Below are 24692 nucleotides of genomic sequence, written 5' to 3'. Positions count from 1 at the left end.
GACTTCGCCGCCGTTGGATTTCCATTCGCTGGATTTCTCCAGAGCTCCGCCCACTTTAAAAATAGTGCTAGCATTGTGGCCTATGATTGTGGCAGTGGTATTATCCTGAGTGTGGGAAGGGGCACTGCATGCAGGTTTGCAGAAGCAGCAGAGCGGATCACATACCAGCAAAGGGCGTATTGATGGTCCCTCGGCTCGTCGTTAACTGTGCGCCTAGCGTAATGGCCTTCGACAATCACATGAGTGGAAAGTTTGGCTGCCATCTACGTGGTTAGTGAGTCGCGCATAGCGAGCGCGTACCTGAACAGGTAAAGCTCGGGCGTTTGTTCGCATGCGCCGCCATATCAAGTGTAGTTGAAAGCAAACGACCATTATTCTCTAACACAGCTAGGTGTACTGGAGCTTAACCGCGTGCAAAACCTGCATCATCCAGGATGGAGGCTTCCAGTGTTTTCTATCAGCTCGTTATCTTTGTAATACTGTTCACACGTAAGTAAAACTATAACTTTGTATTGGATTGTTGTAGACTCTTGGCGAAAAATTGCGAATATTGCCTTTATTGGTCGTTGTAATAGGATGCTACCTTCACCTTGTTCCCATCCTGCCGTTTCTAATGTAGGCCCTAGGGTGTGTCTGGGCGCCTTCACTGGCAGCAAGAACCACAGGCACTTGAAGCGTTTCAATAAAATATAATGCTAACTAAATACGAAATCTATTTAATACCAAATTCTTAATGTTTCTATACTCTCTTTCACCTATTATTGCCGACAGTTTCCTGTCAATTCCGTCCAAATCCACGGTTTGCACGCTTACCCTATAATATATAGTGTATTATATACGATTAGGACGTGGATATTCGTCCGAGCATCGGACACCTGTTCGTATGCGCTATTCGTCCGAGCAGCGGTTACACGATTCACCCAAATCCACCCAAATCCACCAAATCCACCCACCCCAAATTCACCACACATCCAATCACCAATCACCCCAAAATTCACCAAATTCCACCCCAAATCACCAAATCACCTAAAATGTATCCTCGAACTCTACGGTTTAACCAACTGATGTTACCTTTAGATTTAACCAATGATAGCAAATCCATACTGAAATTCACCAAATACTCTGACACTTTGCACAATTTACCGTGAATTCATGTGGACTTTGCGTTATGTTATGCGTTAGGGTTAGGGTAGGGCTTAGAGGTTAACTGAATTTCAGTGAATGTTCAGGTGGATTGCCATCTTTTGTAATATTGTAATAGCGTATCGAGTAAATTTCAGTGGATTTATTGGGGTGGATTGTGGTGGATTTGGGGTGTGGATTGTTGGGGTGAGATTTTGGTCTTCCCACTGTGAATCGTGTAAACCCTCGAGCGTTGCTGCGCTAGCTCTAGAGTAGTTACTATGGGCTAGTAGTAGTAACTATAGCCCGCGGATCGCTGCCGCCAAGAGCCTATTGCTTGCGCATGCGCTGTTTGCATGTTGTATACATAAATGTAATATATGCTAGTTTTAGGGAGTCGCCTACTCTCCAACCTAACTCTAATACTAACCACTAATTATTTAATTTAACTCTTAACCTAACTCTAATAGCTAACCACAATCTAAAACCTACCACTAATTAATTAACCGACTCAGGTTTGCTATATATAGCGCTGAATGATGAGTTACCAAAACATATCTTATGGTTATTAACCACATAGGCAACGTAATGTATGCAGTGGCCTTGAGGGCGTCACAGCCGTAGGGCTGCGTAGCAAACGCCAAGGCAATAATGCCTTAAAGGGCAAAATAGTCCCTAATATATATAATATACATGAAAAATTTTCAGAGCCTCGCCTAGATTTTAAAATTGGTTGGGGGGGAACCCCTCAGACCCCCTTCACACTTCCTATCTCCGACACTAGAGGCCGTGCGCCTGCGGCACGCTACATCAACAACTGCTCGGACGAATAGCGCATACGAACAGGTGTCCGATGCTCGGACGAATATCCACGTCGTTACTATTACTATTAGTGTAAGCGTGCAACAGTCGCGCCGCGAAAGCAATGGCTCCGGCAGCGTATATGGTTGGACGTAGGATTTGGACGGAATTGACCACTGGCAGCAAGATCAAGCCCGCACGTACAGCACACACGCGGCGCCATTGACTATATATACAACGTTGTGCATATAGTTGTATATATAGGCGTCGTTGTATATATAGTCAATGGCGCCGCGTGTGTGCTGTACGTGCGGGCTTGATCTTGCTGCCAGTGGAATTGACAGGAAACTGTCGGCAATAATAGGTGAAAGAGAGTATAGAAACATTAAGAATTTGGTAGTAAATAGATTTCGTATTTAGTTAGCATAATATTTTATTGAAACGCTTCAAGTGCCTGTGGCAAGAACCAGATGAGACGGGATACCAGAGAAGCGTTGCCGAAAGGAGGTGTTGATCCGAAGCGCTAAGCGCAGATCATTTACGTGTGGTCTTAGGCGTTTTCACTATAAGTTCCAAACATAAAAAGTTCGAAGCATAAGAAAAATCGGACCATTATTTAATGGAAAATTCGATAAAATAGTGATAACGAAATAGTATGCGGATTGTGCGCCCAGTTACCTCTTTCAAATCATACGCTGTTTAAGAATTGCCATTCGCTGCATTTTCCCGGAGCTCCGCCCACTTTAAAAATAGTGTTAGCATTGTGGCAGTGGTATCCTGAGTGTACGAAGGAGTTAGTGTTTTGATTTTAGATTTTCCATGACAGCAGTAAGGTGAAAGTGCAGCATTTCAATACAGCTTACTTCATTAGCATTATATATAGTATCTAATCATTTCGTGAGAGCTTCTTTTTGTATATATAAACAATTAATACATTATCTGCCATCTCTATCATCTATGTGACCTTGCCTTATATCATATGCACCCCTAGTCCGCAAATGCAGACGTTATAACTCCGCTTTGCTAATCTGAGGGTGGTGGTATCATCACCCCCATTACTGGGGTCTGCGTCGGCTCGGACTAATGCACCCCTACCACTACAATCTCCCACTGCCATTGTGATTGTCAGTATCAGGAACTAGCTAGAGTAAATTGCTTGGTATATAAGCAGGGGTTGTCTAGTATAGCTGATAGGGTCTATGTCCCCCAGGGTACTGCCGGAACGTACCCTTGGTACAGTCCGGTATACCAGAACGTATCCTGGTACTAAATACTACTATCTAATATGCCGGATCGTACATCGCCTACTCCACTAACGAGTCTAGGGAGTCGCCTACGCCTACTCTCTAACCCTAACCCTAACCCGAACCCTAATCCTAACCCAGGGTTCTCCCCAGGATGAAATTCAAACAGGGGGGAGGGGAGGGGAAGGGGGAGGGGGGAACTAGGGGGGTCCTGGGGGGGGGGGAACTAGGGGGGGGGTGTTTTTTTACCGACCACTAATTAATGCGTAAAATCGCCACCACACCATAGACGGTATTTAGGGTTCTTGTATATATAAGATAGCCGAGTCGGTGTACAGTTAGTGTTGGGTGTGGGACAGGTTGACTGTTTGCACTTGTGTATTGTCTGCAGTGCATGCCGTTGGGCCACGCGGTAAAAAGACATGCGCGGGTGTCCTGCGTCGAATGGCGAATCTTGACGATCTATTCCCGCGCTGGCAAACTTTTATTGTGGTGGAATTTAATCGGGGCGGGGTAATTTAAACGGGGCGCAACGATTGAAACAGGGGGGACTTTTCCCAAACGGGGCGCGCCGCGCGCGCCTTGTTTGCGCAACGTAGGGAGAACCCTGTAACCCTAACCATATCAAATAGTGACCAGGGTACGTTCGTAACCGGACCGTACCAGGGTACGTTCCGGCAGTACCTGGGGACATAGACCTATGAGGTATAGTACAGGGTTCTTCTGAGGGAAAATTAGACAAAGGAGGTAATGGCCAGTTTGGGAAAAATGCGCATGATGGATTCAAATACAGGATGTATTGATATACTTATGCTGAGAGGTTCTATGTCCCCCAGGTTACTGCCGGAACTAGCTCTAGTACTATAGCCGCGTACAAGTTGCCGCTGGCAACTGTAGCGGGCTATAGTACTAGAGCTACCCCGGAACGTACCCCTGGGTACGGTCGGTATACCGGAACGTACCCTGGTACTATCTAATATGCGGACCGTACTCGCCTACGTCCACTAACGGAGTCTAGGGAGTTGCCTACACTACTCCCTAACCTAATCCTAACCCTAACCATATCAAAATAGTGACCAGGGTACGTTCCGGTATACCGGACCGTACCCAGGGTACGTTCTGGCAGTACCCTGGGGGACATAGACCCTATGAGCTATACTTATAGGTATATAATATAGATACAGGATATACTTATCAGTAAATACAGGAACATTTTCACAACGGCGATGTTAAATTTGACAATGGCGGTGTGCCACTGTGCCTCTTATGTATATGAAACCCTGTAGTAGTAGGTACATCCTTATCCAATACTAACATCAAGGTTGTTATGTAAAAGTATTTGGACGGAGCTCGTCCTCCACGTCCCAAACGTAAGTCGCAGGAGGAGAAATTAGATGGCCAGAGTGTGTATGATAAGACCAAAAGGATGCGTACGTTCCAGCCAGCGTGGAAATCGTCATACCCGTGGCTAGAGTATGAACCGGCCAAGCGCAAGGGTATGACCTGTGGTGCAGGCTGTATCTCTGGTAGTTTTTTCACCGGCACTACAAACGTACAATCGTTTGGAAACTGTTAAAGCGCATGATGCTTCCGAGGGGCACAGAAAGATCATAGCAAAAAGAAATGCAAGGACCATGCCTGTTCACGAAACAGTGGGGGCAAAAACACTAACTTTAATGAACAAGGCCACAGTAGCAAAACTGAATATCCTAATTAGAAATGCACAAGCTATTGGAAAAAACGGCAGGCCCTACACCGATTACGTCAAGCTGTGCCAGCTTGACAAGGCCAAAGGGTTAGATGTCGGCAGCACTTACCTCACCGACAAGGCCTGCCAGAGGTTCATTACGGCGATAGCTGATACAAGGCGCCGGGAACAGTTTGGAGCTATAAATGAGGCCAAATTCCTTGCTGTGATAAGTGACGGATCCACAGATTCCTCATCAAAGGAGGCCAAAATTTTATTTTCGAATTAAAATTTAATTTAATTTAAATTTTAATCTTATGATCCATATCAAAGTTACGTTTAAATTATACAATTGAATGTCTTTTACAAAACCTTTCTGGGGGAGTCGGACACCCCTTGTACCCTGGGGGAGAACCCCTTTACCCCCTAGCAGAAGGGGGGGGGCTCTACCCTCCTACCCCACCTACCTCCTGGCAAATCACAATGCTCGTCGCTCTGCGCCTAGTAAGAGTCCTTCGGCAGGACTAGTAGAATCTTCGAAGGACTAGTAAATTTTTAGCTCATCTGACATAGTCAGATGCAGCTTGTAGAATTGCATGAGCGTGCATTCGGCCGTGCGTGCGTGCGTCAACAGTTGGGCACAAATCTTAACCGCTCGACGTACGGTCACGATATTCGGGACGTGGGGGGGTAATCCGAAAACGAGTTGGGATGTCGAAGCTGTGGGTCAAAGGTCAAAGGTCAAGAGGTGTAAAAGAAGGGGGATTAACTTAAGGGATAGGAGGAAATGCAGAATTGCGGCACAAATCTAAACAGCTCGACCTAGGCTCGTGATAGTCGTGTATAGCATCATGGTAGAAGCCCCATACTGTGCCGAAATTGGAGGTCAGCAGGTCAAAGGGGCAGATTTTAGACATTTTCTAAGGACATGGTCTGACGGGAGCGATTGAAAAACTTTTTTGTTTCAACGGTGACCTACCATTTTTATGGCTTTATTGAAAGGACCATGAAATGTACTTTCCGCTGACATGCGAAGAGTAAGTGTCGGATAACCTTTTGACCCTCAAGAGGAGGGTTAAACATTGATTTGTTGACTGTTAACAAAGGACTGAACTGCTTTTGCTATTATTAGAGCCCATACCTGTGTGAATGTGAGGCTACAGTTGCACAGTGTAATTGCAAAGGCAAATGTTTGTTGAACAAGGTTTTACAGGTAAAAAATACAGGTATATACAGGTTTTAAAGGTAAAGCAGTCTGTCTATAGCACCCTGAAGGCTGAATCAGTGAATGCTCGCGTGGGTAGGCAATAACACGGGGCAGCCCATGGCTGGCACTCTTCTAATCATAATTGTTGCCTGCCAACCTGCAATGCACATGTGTTAACTCACAGCTGAGCGAAATTATCGCCTGCCTGAATATACTTACTTGGATTTTAGCCTGTAGGATTTCAGCAACTCTCCAGGGAGCTAGTTAGGGTATCTCAAGAATGGCGATGCCATCTTTGATTATTGATTACACTTGCACGCGCCATCTCGCGGCAACTATAGGCCTAGTTTAAATTAGATTTTATTCTCATGTAACTTTGTTAAACAAATAAATAATAACTAGTATCATATAATATATATTTACTTTTCATCTTGAATTTTAACATATATCATGTAGCTATGGCCGTGCGTATCCATTTACCAGTTATGCGAACATAAGCTGTTACCATAGAAATATTAGAGACACTATATATTATTATTTCTATGGCTGTTACACTCAGCGGCATAGGAACAAAGTATTATTGAGGGGGCAGTAAAAGGCATCATCGCTGGGTTTAAAAAAAAATTTATATAATTAAGAGAGAGAGTAGTCAATTGAGACGGGGACAGGAAAACGGTGATACAGTGTGTATGCGAGCGGGAAACGGGGTACAATTAGGTCGTGCGAGATGGTGTGCAAGAGGATGGGAGGTGGGAGGCAGGGGGAGGGAGGTCGAAGGCAGAGAGAGGGAGATGGGAGGTAAGGGGGTGGAAGTGAGAGGCAAGGGGAGTGAAGTGGGAGGGAGGGAGGTGGGAGAGAAGGACCCCCCGCCCCCTCTAATTAAACTTGGAGATCCATGCTCATATGTTGAAATCTTTTATTTCATCGTAAATGTCATTCATTAACTTGTATTTGAATTGTTATTATTGTTCTTGTTATTAGAATTAGCCCATAGAGATTAGGTGGGTGCGAAAGTGTAGCTGATATATTTGTTCGAATTGGCTACGAAAGTCAAACAAGAATAAAGAAGACTTATTATAATTTATATGTATAAGACGGATTGCTATGCACAAATGAATTCATCAGCAGAACACCAGACACCAGATGAGCCCTGTCGCACTGCGGCACTTGTTTTTTTTACTAGTCCTGTGGACTAATGAACTAAAATGGTTAGTATCTAACCCTGATTTAACTACCCAGTATGGAAGTGTCTAAACAACCGGATCCGGTTTCGGTATTTCTTTCGGTATTCGGTATTCTGTATTTCTTTGAATTTTATTTGTTTCTGCATTTATTTGTTCCGTATTCATTTGTTTGTTCTGTAACTTTTGTTTATGTTCGGAATTAAATATATTTCGTTATGTTTTGCATTAAAAATTATATTTGTCCTGTTATGTTCGGAAACTGACCAATCAGAGAAGAGAGCCGTTGACCAATCAGAGAAGAGAGCCGGTTGTTTAGTTTTCAGGCCTCCGAAACCGGGTCCGGTCGTTTAGACACTACCTATAAGGAAGTATAAGTATAACCAGGGATATTAGGTGCATAGATATTGTTGCGGCATTCCGCCGGTGTACGCATTTTCCTTTCGGTATCGCCCGCTAGGGGCGCTTATGTTTTGGTAAACAATGCAAATAGCGGCGTGTTTATGGCAGTGTGAATCTTCCACGATTGAATAATATATATCAGACTGTTTCACGAGTACACACGTCTTCATTATTCAATGTGTTTAAAAATATTAAAGGTAAGCACCGTCACAGATATCATCAGGCATTATTAATAACAAATAATGTCATTATTAACCCCTGATATCGTATATACACTAGATAGGATGCCTAGTTTAATATAGAATTTTATGCAATGTTTGTTCAGGCTATGATATTGTTTGGGCTCATGATATCTATATGGATCATCTGGATGACCTGTAACGTCATCAAATTGACTAATGTACATATTTATATACTATAACATCTACATACCCAGCTCGGTTATATGGGTACAATTTATTTAGAAATCATGTACTAATTGGGTCACTTCAAAAAATTATGTCAACTTCAGTGACAAATCAGCAGACTGGCCGACGAAGGAGTGAAGAGTCATACAGATGCTATTCCTGCGGATCCAGTGACCTGACCAGTGCTAAGTGTGGAGAGCGAGAAACACCGACGACTGTCGGCTGCTGCCAGGATCCATTTGACCACCAACTCATATTGAATGCGATGACTGACCGCACACCTGTTGGTAACGAAGGCATAGTGGAAGACTGCGAACTCTGCTTAAAGATCAAATACAGTTGGAAATGTAAGTTGAAGCTTATAGGCTGCTCTTGATCCGTGTAGCATTTAGTTTCGTTCCGACAATAGTGGGACTAAAAAATGTTGTTTCACACATGTAGGACATCTACATTTATATTAGGAAAAAAGCTCTCCTTAGGAAACCCTGCAGTATTTTTTTTAATAAATAACACTCCAATCATGGTACTATGTTTTATACTCGCAATCGGTCAAAACAGCAGTGTGATACAGTACGTTGTCATGTTGCTATCCTGTAGCATCTGAACTGGCTGAACCCTGATCGAGTATCTAAATAGCTCCGTAAACAATTGTGGTGCCCATCTGTTTGGCAAACATGCGAATTGGATGTGAATACATCGTTGTATAATGCACTATTACTCTGGAACACCCTTCACCAAACTTAGATGGAATCAATTTTGCCAGTACATGCTGAAGAATGGCTATTTAGTGGTGTTCTAGGCGAAACTCATCTGAAATTATTATCAACATACCAGGATACTGTTGCAAAACTTACAACTGAAACTCATGATGACATTCTCATCATGAGTCTAGACATAGATGTTGCAATTATTGCCATTTCACTAAAGGCCAACCTGGCGGCAAATCTATTTTTTAACAGGTGTGAAAAACAGATCTGACAACATTGACTTAGAAAAGGATTACACGACAGCCAGTAGCGGATTATCTATGGGGCAAAGGGGGCATTTGCCCCCGGCCCTACAAGTCGACCGGCCCTAAAGTGTTGTGACTACAAAAAAAATATACTGTTTATTATTTTTCCCAAAGTATATCTTGGGCCGGCCCTACCACTTTCATATGACTACATTTGTTTTTGCTTTCTACTTGTTTTCATTTTCTCCGTGTTTTGTGGTGTACATTGCAGCAGCTAGGAATAATATTCACTTTCAGGTAGCTAGTGGGGTTAAAACTACCAATTTTTCCAAATATGATTTAAAATTTTTTTTAACTCTACTAATTATTTTAGAACGTTTCCTTTCCATTTTTCAACATTAATTGCTTATAATTATCCACTAAACAGGTCTAAAAACATTATATGCTTATGGGAAGGGGCGGGTGGATGGGCGGCCCAAATATATGATATGCCCCCGGCCCAGGCAACTGTTAATCCGGCGCTGACGACAGCTCTTGGATCTAAACTATTACAGCTCTGATTGGCCAGCAAGTTAATGATAGTGGATGTATCTAGTTTCAACACAAAATTATTCCTTTGACCTTTCTTGTTGCTAGTAATATTTACGCAATTGCAGGGAGAAGGCCTGACGTGTATTACAAGAGGATTTGTGTAGTAAATGGCCGTGACAAAGCTTATGATGAACTCATGTCAATTCTGGACATAAGATACAACGCAGACAAGTGGTGGCCGTGAGTATAACAGACTTGCTTCGATATTAATCTTTCTTGGTTAGCCTTAATAAAAGAGAGAGAGAGAAAGATTGCTCAAATGGGAGCAAGAGAGGAGAGAGAGACATACAGAAAGGAGAGACTAATTTCAATTTATTTGTATTTTCACGATAACTGGTTCAAAATACGATCTCTCTCCCTCTCTCTCCCTCCCTCCCTCCCTCCCTCTCTCCCCCCTCCCTCCCTCTCTCCCCCCTATCTCTTCCTCCCTCCCGCCCTCCCTCCCACCTGTCACTCCCTCTCCTCGCTCTCTCTCTGCCTTTCTGTCTGTCTTATCTGCGCCATCTATTGGGAGAAATAATTGCCAAACTTGCTTTCTTCACATTGTGTCGTATTGTCATTGTAACGTATATTTTAGGCAGTGAAATAGTCAGGGGCGTGTACAGGGGGGGGTCTAGGGGGTCCGGACCCCCCCCCCCCTGCTCGTGCAGAAAACGCATCTGAGGTGGTCTAATTTCAAAAAAATTTGCGTGCTCTCGCAAGTTTGGGTTACGGTTAGACCCCCCCTGGTCCAAATCCTGTACACGCCCCTGATAGTTAATAACGCTATGATACATACGTTATGTGTGATATTGCTAATATCCAGAGAGACATGATACAAGATTGCGTGGCACAGCTTTGCTGTTGATCCTTAAATGTTCAATGAATGACGCACTCATTCACTTCCGAAAGCGAGTAAAAATGCCGAACTTTTCCACTTCGATGCAAAATGCATCGGCCGGGCCTTTCATTATTTACGAAAAGCAAACAGTCTCGCCAAAGACCTACACGCAGTAACAGGTCACGTCGTTGACGCCCCATTCATGAATAATTAACGAAGAAGGCGTGGCTAATTCGGCTTACGGATATGACGAAATGCGATGCAACGAAGAAGCTGTGCAGTGCGCGAAATAGCGTGTTATTTCGTATTCATGGCAAACTCAATCGTAAGAAACGGTCCTAGCATAGCAGAATGCCCTATTTCCTGAGATTGGCGATTCCGTGGTGCAATGGGTCCCAACCTTAAAAATATAAAAGAGAGGTGCGCCGTAGACTGATTGGAAGACACAAAGTGTCAATCCTCGGCGAGCCTCGTCATCATGGCCGCATCACGTCTAGTGCTGTACACTAAAAAATTTCATTGCAATTTTGAATGCCACATTTTAATAGTTTTACACTGCTCTTGACGAAATACTATTCGAATCCTCGGACATTTGCTGCCGTCTCTTCACAGGGACACACCACGAGAGGACAGGTGGAGAAGCAACCAGCAGGTGAAGGATTTGAAGGCGCTACAAAACGGTGCGTGTCTACGTCGAACGGAGGAAACAGCCGTTCACGATCTTTTCTTGGACATTTGTTCTTGCAAGGGTGACTTGTGCAATGGCGCAATCAGTGTGAGGATGTCAGCAGCTATGCTGTTTGTGACATTTGCCTTCATCATGATGTTATAGACCATGCAGCACACGTGCCAGCAAGAGCTAATTCTATATAACTATGAGGATCAATGATTAGCTCTTAAAGACAGGTTATATGAATCTCATTTTGAGAGGGTGAGTTGGAAAGAGGCAGAAATGCACACATGGGGGAGAGAAGTGGTTATTCGGTCCACGATAGCATTCAGTATCTAATTTGCGTGGTGCAACCGATGTGCATATTAAACTCGCATGCATGTGCCACACATCAATGCTGTTATGTTGTTCACCATGTGTACATAGTACATTTCAAGTAAATCTCTCTACACCTCTGTATCGGTGGTGTGAATGCACGAGGAAAGACTGCACATGTCAATTCACATAATACACCAAAGTGCCTAGGTAACAATTTTAAGGTCAGTTTAGATGCATTTATTTTGTATTGTAACTTTGGTTGCTTCCTGTGTAGTTTTTCAAAGGCCATTTGTGAGGAATTTATGAAAATACTCAGCCTATTTGACAAAAGCATAAATTCATTTGGGTATGGAGAGACACTCTTGGGAAAACCCATTAAATCTTCTGTGAGAATACTCAACCTATTATTTGATATAAGGAAAAATTCGTTTGTGTATAGAAACTCTGTTAGGAAAACCTTCATTACTTTTAAAAGGTGTATATAGGTAGATATAGTGTGTGGCTGGGTTGTGTCTTAAACAAATTGTTCTTATTTTAATTGCACTTGTGTACATATTTAAGTTGCAATTCAATACGTGAGGTTTTAACCAAGCATGACATGCACAGTGTGTTAGTATGTCATCTATTTGATCCGTTCTCAGTGGAACAAGCTATTTAGTGTGTCTGTCATCAAATCATCATTATCCAGCTTCATATTCAAGTATCACGTTTTTTGTAAAAAAAAATGTTGCAATTGGTACTTCACTGGAGTAATTATTTTTGGTAGTACATTTTTAAGAGGAGCGTGGTGAACCATTGCCTGAGATAATCGAGGATCTCATGAATCTCATGAGCATAGAGCATCATAGTATTATTTCACAAATGGATTCTCCTAACAAATTTGTTGCATATCTATACCATGATGGGTGCTTTGTCCTATCTCTGTTTGTATCATATATTCTGACTAATATTCTGCAACTGCTATTCCTACTTCTTCAGTCTTAAGAAGGTGAACACTTAATTGCTTTTAATTATTGTACTCTTATAGAATGTTTAGCATTGCACGAATCTCTTAAGTATCGACTTCTGACCAGTCAGATGTTAAAACATCACAGTAGCAATGCTATTCAAAATAAGCAAATACTTGGAATATTCACCTGCACGTTAAAATATACATCCTGGTTTGCAATACATCCAACATCACTGCTTATTCCCAGAATAGCATTACAACTGGCAAATCACCAGCGCGAGATATCCAGAAGAAGTTTAATAAACAATAATTGTTTTACAAATAATTTATTTCTTCCTGATATTGTTATAATAATAACAATATGGCACAATACATTCAGATGGATCAATCTCTATAGTACTTTTGCATGTCCAGTACACACAGCATGTGATGTTGCAAATGGGATATCCATGCATATGACATCAAATAATTGCATGGTTTAGAAACTATCAAGCAGTTCTGTGACGCAGACATAAACACACTTGCATACTTGCATACTTGCATAATCTCAGCTGGTATTAAAAAATAATTAAGTATCCACCCAACTGAAAAATCATGGGTCATGATTTTGTTGGATGTATACTTAACACCATCAATGGGTTAATTGACATTATTATCAAATGCAATGCATAAACACCAACATGAAAGATTCCACAAACGTTTCCAATTAATCTTTAAAAACGTATAAACAGTCTACAGGATGTCAAGTAACAAGTGACGCCCAAAAAATAGGAAAATAGGAATTTCAGATGTGAAAAAATAGGAGGAAAATAGGAATTTTGGTGAGAAAATATATGTTAAATAAGAATATTTGTTGCGTTAGATGGCCTCCCAACACCCCTACAGCCATCCCGATCCACCACAAATGGTTTTATTAATATACATATTTGGAGTTACATCACATGCGAACAATATTTTGAGGTTTTAATGAGAAATGCATGTTAAAATTGATAAGTGGGAGGGGGGGTTAGGGGGACCTCCCCCAAGAAAATTTTTAAAAATTGGTACATTCTGAGAAGAATGCAAGATGAAATTCCAAATTTTAAACAGAAAATGATCTTTTGTTTTCCATTTTTGGGGGTAAAAAAGGGGGGGTCTGGACCCCCTGGACCCCCCCCTCTGGATACACATACCACATACCAACTGAGAAACAACTTTACTGAAATAAAATCTGTGATAGTAAAGAGTATATTACGTTAATTTAAAGTAAGGGGTGGGTTTCTGGGGGTCCTCCCCCGGAAATTTTTGAAAATTGGGTCACCTGAAATGTAAATTCCTGCATTCTGAGAAGGATACATACAATTCTGGATTCAGAAAAATGAAAAGCCCTCAAAAATAGGAAAAAATAGGAATTTGTCCAGAAAATAGGAGAAAATAGGAATTGCCCAGAAAATAGGAAAAAATATGAACTTGATGCCCTGAGTTTATAAAATTGCCATGACAATTTCACAAAATGATGAATTCACCAGTTTCAGTCGGTGGAAAACTATAAAACCACACGTTTCAGATCTCCTGTCCTATTTGCAGTGAAACTAGAATCACACACAGATCTATCAAATGTATCACACAAGGGGAAGACACTAGTTAATAAAATGAGTATATGCTGACTACCAGTCGACCAAAAACCAACCTAGAGTAATCAACAAGACATGAGATTCTATATCCGTATGCCATGATAACTTCATGCATAGTGAGTTTTATGAAAACTAATTCATAATAAATTTAGCACGTTTTGTAATCAAAGGCACTGCAGTGTACACGCATGGATGATGCTGCATGACACCATACAGTGTACACGCATGGATGATGCTACATGACACCATACAGTGTACACGCATGGATGATGCTGCATGACACCATACAGTGTATACGCATGGATCATGCTGCATGACACCATACAGTGTATACGCATGGATGATGCTGCAGGACACCATACAGTGTATACGCATGGATGATGCTGCATGACACCATACAGTTTAGAATTCATCATGTCTCTGAAGTGCTTCTCCCCATCCCGTTGCTTGGCTACCAACAAACAACTCCCATTTTAAAAGTATTTCTTCTTTGGTTAGCTTCTCATCCTGGGAATTGAAAAACGCAAAAAATTAGAATAGAATATTGAATTGCAATGACTATACAGAAACTAACAGATACCTATCATTATTATATGACAAAACTGACATATTTCAGAAACCATTACTTGGAGTATTAAAATCAGTTACATATATTATATATATTATTATTAGAATATAGAGTATAATAAGTTTAACGTAGCAAAACCACAGTATATATGTTGCATTTAAATTATTACATTATCAGTGTCCGCAGAATGTATCAGATGCCTGCTCTCCATCCCAGCATGATCATAGCCCGTCGGTAAGATCCAGTCTTTTACCTCATCAGGGTCCATCTTTCCATTCTGATTTTTGTCTCTAAACGAGTAAAAGTGTTGCCTCTCCGTTTCTAACCATTCTGGTTCTACGTCACCATTTTCATCTTTCTGTGAGAAATCACCTGTTTGTAATTGAAGGGTAGAATTAGTAGATCATAATATATGAAGAAAGATTCATAATAACTTGGTTTTCCACAGGAATTTTAGAAGGTAATAGAGCAATTCGTGACCAATTGCTAATTGGAGTCAATGCATGTGTCGTAACTGGCCTCAATACATGCGTAAACTCTAATTGTTCAGAGACTGTATTGGAATTGCCAAAGTAAAAGGCTAGAAATCAAGGCGTCGATTAAGACATGAAGGTGAGTCGGAGCATTTATGCAGATGTTGCAAATGAATGTCAGCTTGGAAGACATATCGGAGCCGACATGCATTATAGCTGTGGAGAAACCCAGAATACATAATATAAGCCTTGTCTACATGAGGATTTCTTATCCCGGGTTAAGAACAGTCTCGGGTTAGCGTAACCCTAGTTAAGAAATATGCAGCGTCTATACGTGTACCACCCGCTCAATGCTTGAGCGGTTCTGGCACGTAAGTGTCGCATTGTATGTACGCATCGATGTAAGTACGCATTCACTATTGCCTATCACAGGGTTAAGGAACCCTGCGCTATCTCAGGTTAACACCGTCTATACGACGCTATCCCGAGACAGATCTTAACTCGGGTTAGCTTAACCCCCTTCACATCGCGAGGTTAAGCTATCCCGGGTTAAGGCTTAACCCGAGATAAGCCCTCGTGTAGACGAGGCTCTAGTGTATAGGGAATGGCATAACATCATATCATAAGTAAATAATCTGAAATCTTTGACATTACTTACGAATATGATACTATATATTTCTATAATCACGCCAATAACAGCAGGTTTACCTGATTAACTTACCAAGATATTCACCCACAGATATAAATCCATCCTGATCTTTGTCAACGTCATCCATAGTTTCCTGTATATATGAAGGATACACTTAAGCTTTTGCACGGGTAATGCTCTAATGAAGAGTAAACGTTTATTGACCAATGAATCGAATCAATCACACATTTTACTTATAGATAAGATGTATCTCTATGCTCAAGTCAAAAAATCTCAGGAAATTTCCAGCACCTAATTATATGACAACACAAATTTCGATAATGCATGGATGCTTGGAGAAATACATGGATCAATGAATGGATGGATGGATGAGACAAACAGATAGGCAGACAGACACATACATACATAGATAGAAATATCATGGATTTTTAGCATTATATTTATACCTCAACAATATTTTAACAAAAATATTTTCTACTTCATCAATTTGAAGTTGATAACAGTCACAGCACAGGTTTATTTATGGCCATGGTACCTGAACTATGATGTCATGCATGTGTTCACTCTCCTCAGGGTGAACGAAGCTAATAAACTCCTTGAGCGTCAACTTGCCATCACCGTTCTCATCGGCTCCTTCCCATCTACGCTTGTCTCTCTTCAGCATGTTTGCATACATCTTTCCATGCTCAGAGTCATCTGCAAAACAATGCAAACAAGTGTATTACACTGTATATGATATATACACTGTATATATATACAAGTGGGTTACACTGTATATATGTATATATATACAGTGTGTGTATATATATATAATATATCAGTAATAAATAATGTCAAAGAAGTTTGAAACGTATTTTACCAATTTCCATTCAAAGTTTAGCATAAATAAAAACAAAAATGCATATATGTGACCCGTCACATCGAATCGGGTCTTAAGTCGCATTGTTTACTTTTGAGCTAGACATGCTAGAAGTTGCATTGGTTATTTTTGGGCGAGTACGGGATTTTCACATTAATAGTTTCATAAATACCTTATCTATGTATTCCATGAGATGAAATAAATCAATTATTGCCGGAAAGTTGAGGAGCACTTTTATGAGGAGTATTGTCTTTGGGAATCGCTAATTATCCGTCAAAACAATCAATTTTCACTCCAATTTAATGGCCGCTGGAGCTTGCTATACTATAAATAACACGTCCATCCCGGTGGGCATATGTTTCCATGAACCAGGCTGATCGCGTGACGTCAGTGTACGCACGAACTCGGCTATCTCCGATGTTGAATGCATGTACGCATACAGCCTGCTGATGTTTGCGCATGCATCAGACTTTCCGTATATCAAAGAATGATGCAAAAACCCTGACACTAACCCCAACCCTAACTATAAATCGACTCGGATCGACTTATATACTATCTATAGTATCCCAAACACTATCTATGGTGTCACACGGTCTGGATGGACCATAGAAATAATATAGATAACCATAATATAATAACTAATATATAATATAGATAATATAATAATATGGTTATCTATATTATTTCTATCGGACGGTGGTGGTCTGACTTCACACTGACGTACACTGACGTCACGCGATCAGTCAGGTTCATGGAAACATATATCCACCGTCAATCCCGGTACCAAAATGAGGCTGGGGGAATCCTCTCTCCAACTAGGTTAATAAATACGTCATTTTAAGCCAATCAAATGCGATTTTATTGGATTAGGTTAGGGCAATTTTCGTATACAACTCCACGGCCGACGAAAGCGCCATGCTGATTGGCCGAGAGTGGGTCACGTGTAATGGCGGCGCCCATGTTATCAAAACGTGGTTAGAAATTCTCCATCGATTTAAAGCAATAAAACCAATAAGGCCAAGTATGCCATTAATATTGGCTGATAATGAACGGATATTGAATCATTTATATACGTAGATTTGATTGCTGTTGTTTACAAACCGATACATGCCGGAATAATGGCAACATCGGCAGCGAAAGCGCTAAACGATCTGACCCCATGCAATTTGCATGGCAGAGATGCTAATGCACTGCTGGAATTTGCACTCGATTATTTTGATGATGAACGTGTGATTGTGTGTGATGTGGAAGATGAGAGTGATGACGAAGAGTCTGAGGTGTTTGATATTCCTGATGCACTGGATTTTGGTGCTGTGCATGCCAACCAACAATCAGGTATTTTGTTCACTTTTACAACCAAACCAAGTGTTTTATGCAGTCTGTGGTCGAGTTTGTCAAGATTTTCAGCTGTAAGGATATCGCCGCCCCCTCCAAGTTGGTCCTGGAGGAGCCTGAATTAAATTTAAGTTTTGAATTTTTATAGTAACATTTGATATAGTTCCAAGAGTGTATATGCAACATTTGGTTGCAATATCTTGAATATAAAGTATTGGTTGCTATGGAAACTTAGGCTGAGAAGGTCTATGTCCCCCAGGGTACTGCCGGAACGTACCCTGGGTACGGTCCGGTATACCGAAACGTACCCTGGTACTATCTAATATGCCGGACCGTACCTCGCCTACTCCACTAACGAGTCTAGGGAGTCGCCTACGCCTACTCCCTAACCCTAACCCTAACCCTAATCCTAACCCTAACCATATCAAATAGTGACCAGGGTACGTTCCGGTATACCGTATCGTACCCAGGGTACGTTTCGGCAGTACCCTGGGGGACATAGACCCTATGAGCGAAACTTAGCCTTTGATTACAACTATTTTTAACCTCAATTTTCTCAGTTTTGTTTCTGAATTTCGCGAATTTGTCATGAACAAATCTGGCAATTTCTCGGCAACCACTAAAGATAGAGAGTTGAGAGTGGTATCAAAATGAAGCTTATGACCCAAGGAATCTGAATATTTGCATAACTCCATATCCCAAAATATCCCTTTGAGTCCCAGAACTATTTGCAAAATTTCCACGAAAATTATTACCAATAGATTTTTAACTATATATGTCTTTCATTAATGGGTTTAGACAAGCAAAAATATACATTTTCTTGAAGCTATCTTCATATTCTATGCAACCAACATATTTTGGCTACCAAAAATCCAATATGCATACGGTAGCCATCTTGGATTTTGTGAAATTTGCATAAATAGTTATGTAATGTTTTCAAAATCCCATGTAATGCATTTCTATCACACAAAAACAATGCAAAATACATCAGCAAACAATGCAAATACATCAGAAAACAATGTTCAATCAAAATAAACACTTTATATACCCTTTACAGCTGTAGTCCTTGCCGGTACACCCAAAATCCAGTCATCGCTAAAGTAATCTCGGATACTAGGAAGTTTATGAATTGCCATAGCTGATGATGTGGATGCCACAGGTTCATCATCATCATCATCATCGTCACTACCTGATTCTGAATTGGGGTTGGCGAATTCATAATACAGGGATTTCACTATGAGAATCTGAGTCTAATTCACCCTCACTAACATATTCTCTGTCACTTTCACTTTCACTTGGAATATCTGACAACAACCTTAGTGCTTCCTCAGCTGAAAAACGATTTCTCCGGCTCATATTTCACATATTTGTCCGAAAATTACATCTAAATTATCTGAAAACACTTCTTCATGGGCGCAGCCATGTTTAGAGACATTCGCACAAACCAGGACTTGTCTCAGGAGGGTTGCAAACGGCGGCTGTAACTTTTTATATTTTCAGCTGTCAAAGTCAGCTGATAAAACAAAACATTGATTACGTCATAATTTTGTCTTACTAATTTTACAAATTATTTGCAATCAAAACACCATGTACTGCCGTAGTTTAATAAAATACGTATTTGCGGGTATTTGCAATAGCCGAAACAAGGCATAGGGTGTCTGTGAGCCAAGATATGATGAAATAAAGATCGTGACGTCAGACCGCGCCAAATGGCGCGTTCGGGACTCAAAGGGTTAAGACCTTATTCGATGTGATGGGTCACATATGTGCTTTTAATCGTACACCGGCTCAGGGATATAATTGCACACTTTTTAACCGCACTACCTTCCTGTCTATCTCAAAAGGTGATCTTGTTATAGTGTTTAAAATTCAATATATCATTAAGCAATATACCATCTTCCTGTCTATCTCCAAAGGTGACTTTTTTATAATGTTCAAAAGTCATTGCATCTGAGTCTGAGCCATGCTGATAGTGAGTCCATTGTCTGTCCACATCTTCATCTATATACCTGAGAAAAAATGGATCTTTAGTCAAATTTGTCAAATTGACAAAATGAAATTTGTAATTTAAGAATACAGTAAAAATTTTAGTGTCTACTTACTGTTTCTGTATAGAGGTAATCCAGCTTGTAAGTTCAGGTTCTGATACAAATCCATCTCCATCAGTATCAATTTTATCTACAATAATTCTAAAAGAAATACATTTTTATAAATTACAATAATCACTGAAGTTAAATTACCAGTACATATATTCTGTTGAGCTTTCTTATTTCATTATGCGTGAAATTCTAAAACTGTCAAAATGTGTTATTTCGGAGGCTATAGGAAGTTTCTGGCCCAGCTCTTTCATTATTTTAACCAAGGTTCAGTTCACAAATAGAGTTTACACAATCAATGTCATCAAAGCATATACAAGGAATACTCACCCAAGTCGCCTTCTGCTCTCATCTGGAGGAAGTTGATCAAACTGTCCAGCTTCATTCTGACCGAGGAATGCTTCGTGATCATACTGTGCGTTGTGCTCCACACCATCGAAATGTTCCTCAGAGCTAAGAGGCTACAAGCAAAAAAATGGTTACTTTAAAAGTGGGAAGCAATTCCCAACTCTAGCCAGGTTGAGGGAAACGACCAGTCTTCTTGTTGCGACCACCCACAAGGGCCACTACACAAACAATCATAGGAAACACTCTACAAAGCTCTCTCTTTCACCAAGAACACAACAAATATGGTGCATGCGCATTTGCTCGCAGGTAAACAACCCACAGCTATTGAGATCTCTCATGGCTATTGTATTGGAATTTGTCAGAAATTCTCCTGGTCTAATCTAATCTACGATTTTATGAGGTTTAATGGGGGAATTCCAAAGTCAGGGCCGTAGTGGCCGCCACGGCAGCACGGCACTACCGTGGCACTATTTTCACCAAAAAAATTGTGCAGGGAACCAAGACTGTTAACTGACTGGACTGTCTGGTATTACTATTAATACTGATCAATTAGAGGTGTTATATCAGTGCTCTAAGATTTGGTATGTGTATTTAATATGACAATATGCCTCAGGGTTCTCCCCAAGATGAAATTCAAACAGGGGGGAGGGGAGGGGAGAGGGGGGGGTCCGGGGGCGTGTTTTTTTACCGTAGCGCAACTAATTAATGCGTAAAATCGTCACCGACACCATAGACGGTATTGGGGTTCTGTATATATAAGATAGCCGAGTCGGTGTAGGCAGTTAGGTGTTTGGCTGTGGGACGGTTGACTGTTTGTACTTGTGTATTGTCTGCAGTGCATGCGTGGCACGGTGAAAATACGTACACGTGCCGTGTGTCCTGGTCGAATGGGAATTCTTGACGATCGATTCCCTCGCTGGCAAACTTTTATTGTGGTGGAATTTAATCGGGGCGGAGGTATTTTAAACAGGGCGCAACGATTGAAACAGGGGGGGGTTTTCCCAAACGGGGCGCGCGCGCGCCCCGTTTGCGCAACGTAGAGAGAACCCTGTGCCTATATAAGGTATTGTGATTCAAATTCAAACTTCAAAACATACAGATGTACATGGTGAAAGTATAAATGCAGATTGAAAATAGGCTTATTTTTCATAATTATGTACTGATACCAGAGCCGTAGGCTGAGTTTTTAGTATTTTTTAGTATTTTTAGTATTTTTTAGTATTATAGCTCATAATAAGCAGGAGATATCAAATAATTATGTTACAATCTACTCTTAGCATTTTGAGTTGACAATGGGTGGTTTTGAACAATGTTTATGTTCAAAACACCACACCGGCAAACAGGGGCGTAAATCCGTACCGAGGAGTGGGGGGGATGATCACGCGAAGGAGGGGTCTAGGGGGCTCTCCCCCAGAATTTTTTTGAAATTAGACCCCTTCAGATGCGTTTTCTGCGCGAGCAGGGGAGGGGGTCCGGACCCTCTGGACGCCTCCCCCCCTGTACACGCCCCTGCAGTAATTGAAATGATTTAGGTCTGCCCATGTCTCCAAATTATCATAATTAGCTGAACTTTCAAGTGGGGCACGGAGGAAGGAGTTTTTTTTTTTGAATCTCAGGGGGGGATATTTGTACAGGCCATCCCCCCCCTCCTTCAAGAGCGGGGGGGATGCATCCCCCCATCCCCCCCGGGATTTACGCCCATGCCGGCAAACTACCGCGAAGATGGCACACAGCCACACACTCAATCGTTCTGTGACTAGTCAACATTGATTAACTCGTCCAGCTATATGCAAGCACCTAGAAAAACGATCAGACGAAATAGGAGAACAAAGTGCCGAGTGAACACAATTATGTCGTTTAATACCCGTGGAGTTACCGTGTTATCTATACTTTAATGGCAAATTTCGTTTGAGAAAACGGTTAGTATAGTTAAAAAATTTGTTCACTCAGTTCATGAAAATATTGCCTTTTTATAGGGTATTGACAACAACTTACAATAGTTTTTATAATGCTCTGTTGTGTAGTGAAACGGGACGGTTAAAAAATATACTGCCACCACCGATTTCTAGCCATTGGCACAATGCTAAAACAGTCGAGCTGCTACGGACTGCAACGTGCATTGTTTATTCTATTGTCTACTAGCTTCTTCTTCTTCTTCTCGAGTCACTACACTACACTCGGCCCAGCCACTGCAGCACACAGGACTTGGCACGGTAGTTGAAAGCCTCAAGGTCTCCAGGGCTACATGGCTCTGGCAATAGGGGGCATTTCAGGAGATGTCTTTCAGAGGTATGTCTGGTCCTCCCCGCAGTCGCATTCGATTGGGCCTTGGTCGCATTCAGTGTATCCCCATTTCTGCATGAGTGCCCCACATCGACCAAACCCTGTCCTGAGGCGATTTAGGCATAACCCCGTCGGCCATACCTCGTTGGCTCCGGGTGGGAGGGATTCCTGGGGTCTGAGTGAAAGCTTATGTTGGCTTGCCTGAAGATGCTTTGACCATTGGGCGATCCTGTAGTTTTGGAGGTTGCCATCCAGGGGTTGAACCGCGTGGATGAAACTGTGCCTGGACTTTAGTCTCTTCTTTACAGTTTCATGCTGGAAGAGGGGGTGGCGAGGGTAATTTTCTTGGTTAAGTTTCTCTACTTGGGATGAAGCCATTCGTCTAACGTGTGGAGGAGCGATGCCACAGAGCAGGTAGAGGTCATCTACGTTGGTTGGTCTCAAGCATCCAGAAATGGCTCTGCAGGCAATGTTCAGAACTGGGTCAATTTTTGCAGCATGGGGCGACCCACTCCAGACAGGGCACGCATACTCAGCCGCAGAGTAGCACAGGGCGATAGCAGTGGTTCTGATTGTCCCGGTGTCTGTTCCCCATTTAGTATTTGCCAATTTCTTTAGAATACTGTTTCTGGCACCCACTTTGGCCTTTGTCTTGATGATGTGATTCTTGTAAGTTAGAGGGCGGTCTAAAGTAACACCTAGGTAGACTGGGCTATAGGTATGTTTCAGCCATTTGTCATACCATTTGACTTTCAGTTGGCGGTTCGCCTGCTTGTTCTTTAGATGGAAGGCACTTATTTGAGTTTTCCCGGGATTGGCTCGTAGATGGTTTGCTGTGTAGTAGGTGGTTAGGCCTGCAAGAGCATCGGTGATGGACCGTTCGCCTTCGCCAAAGAACTGTTTTTGTGAAGCAATGCAGAGGTAATCTGCATAAAGAAAACTCCTGGTGTTTGTGTGTACTGGCTGGTCATTTGTGTATAGATTAAAGAGCAGAGGGGCCAGGATGCTTCCTTGTGGGAGGCCATTTTTCTGTCTACGCCATCTGCTGCGGTTACCATTGAGATCCACGAAAAACCTCCTATTTGCCAACATGTTCCTGATTAGTTCTGCTAGTCTCACATCCTTTACTAGCTGGTATAGTTTTTTGGTTAGAATTCGATGGTTGACTGTGTCGTAGGCTGCGGAGAGGTCAACAAAAGCTGCTCCAGTAATTAACTCTTTCTCATACCCGTCTTCGATGAACTGGGCAAGGTTAAGGAGTTGGCTTGTACAGGATTTTCCTGGTCTGAAACCTGCCTGCTCTAGGATGAGGAGTTTATCCATGTAAGGGGTCAAACGGTTGAGGATGAGCCTTTCAAAGAGCTTGTATGTATGGCAGAGCAATGAGATGGGCCTATAGCTAGCTGGACTAGCTGAGTCTTTACCAGGCTTTAGTATTGCAATGACTCTGGCTTTCCTCCACAGCTTTGGGATGTTGTTAGTGCAGAGGCAGCTATTAAACATATCAAGCAGCCATTGAAGAGCAGCGGGGCCGAGATGCTTGATCTGCTCACACAAAATATCGTCAAGTCCGGCAGCTTTATTATTTTACATCAATTTGATACCCTTAGTCAGTTTGCTCATATTGAAAGGTCTTGTGAAGTCTTGGTTCTCTTGTGTAGTACATCGAGCCTTTGGTAGTTTGGCCCTACTGGGATGATGATTATGGTCTCCCTGGCTGTTCACAAGGAGTTGATGAGCAACCTAGTCAGCAGTCACTTCTTGGTCGTACTTTAGAGAGGTCGTTTCCTAGCATCCGAATTGTCTTCCACGCTTTTCTACTACTATGGGTCATGTTTGTGGACTGGATGAGTTCCTGCCATTTCCTACGTCTGCCTTCTGCTATGGCTTCAGTTAGTTTCTCACCAGAGTCAAGCGTGTGGTCACCGAACGGATCACTCTGAAAACAGTTTACATGGCAGTCTTCGACGTTAGGCGGTGGACCGTGGTCCGAGACCACCAAAATCTCTCTCGGTCCAGTAAATTTAACAAGTTAAATGGACCGTCGGTCCACCCGTTTTTTTCAGCCACTCTAGTTACAGTATTTAAATAATTTATCAAAGTATTTATGAGACTAC

At 41.8% G+C, this 24692-nt stretch overlaps 2 protein-coding genes across 2 annotated transcripts in view; one reads left to right on the top strand and one right to left on the bottom strand.

The window, feature by feature from the left end:
- The first annotated feature begins 129 nt into the window (after positions 1-129).
- Positions 130-12676, top strand: LOC106813113. The gene is made up of 4 exons (XM_014817169.1): positions 130-489; positions 8156-8398; positions 9660-9774; positions 11027-12676. Exons 1-4 carry the CDS (start codon positions 435-437, stop codon positions 11244-11246), a joined length of 633 nt encoding a protein of 210 aa, XP_014672655.1. The 5' UTR covers positions 130-434; the 3' UTR covers positions 11247-12676.
- A 1042-nt stretch (positions 12677-13718) lies between these two features.
- The window catches only part of LOC106813114 (calumenin-A-like), a 21692-nt gene continuing 10718 nt past the window's right edge, over positions 13719-24692 (bottom strand). Inside the window, exons 3-9 of the mRNA XM_014817170.1 lie at positions 20275-20405; positions 19951-20037; positions 19742-19857; positions 16190-16350; positions 15727-15787; positions 14702-14904; positions 13719-14471 (exon numbers count right to left, since the gene is read on the bottom strand). Coding sequence (XP_014672656.1) covers positions 14367-14471; positions 14702-14904; positions 15727-15787; positions 16190-16350; positions 19742-19857; positions 19951-20037; positions 20275-20405 — 864 coding nt within the window. The 3' untranslated portion in view covers positions 13719-14366. The remainder of the gene's footprint in view (positions 14472-14701; positions 14905-15726; positions 15788-16189; positions 16351-19741; positions 19858-19950; positions 20038-20274; positions 20406-24692) is intronic.

The sequence above is a fragment of the Priapulus caudatus genome, unplaced genomic scaffold, assembly GCF_000485595.1.
Source record: "Priapulus caudatus unplaced genomic scaffold, Priapulus_caudatus-5.0.1 Scaffold727, whole genome shotgun sequence".
Lineage (NCBI taxonomy): Eukaryota > Metazoa > Priapulida > Priapulimorpha > Priapulimorphida > Priapulidae > Priapulus > Priapulus caudatus.
The sequence above is the reverse complement of the archived record's forward strand: the minus strand, read 5'-3'. Positions and strand labels throughout refer to the sequence as shown.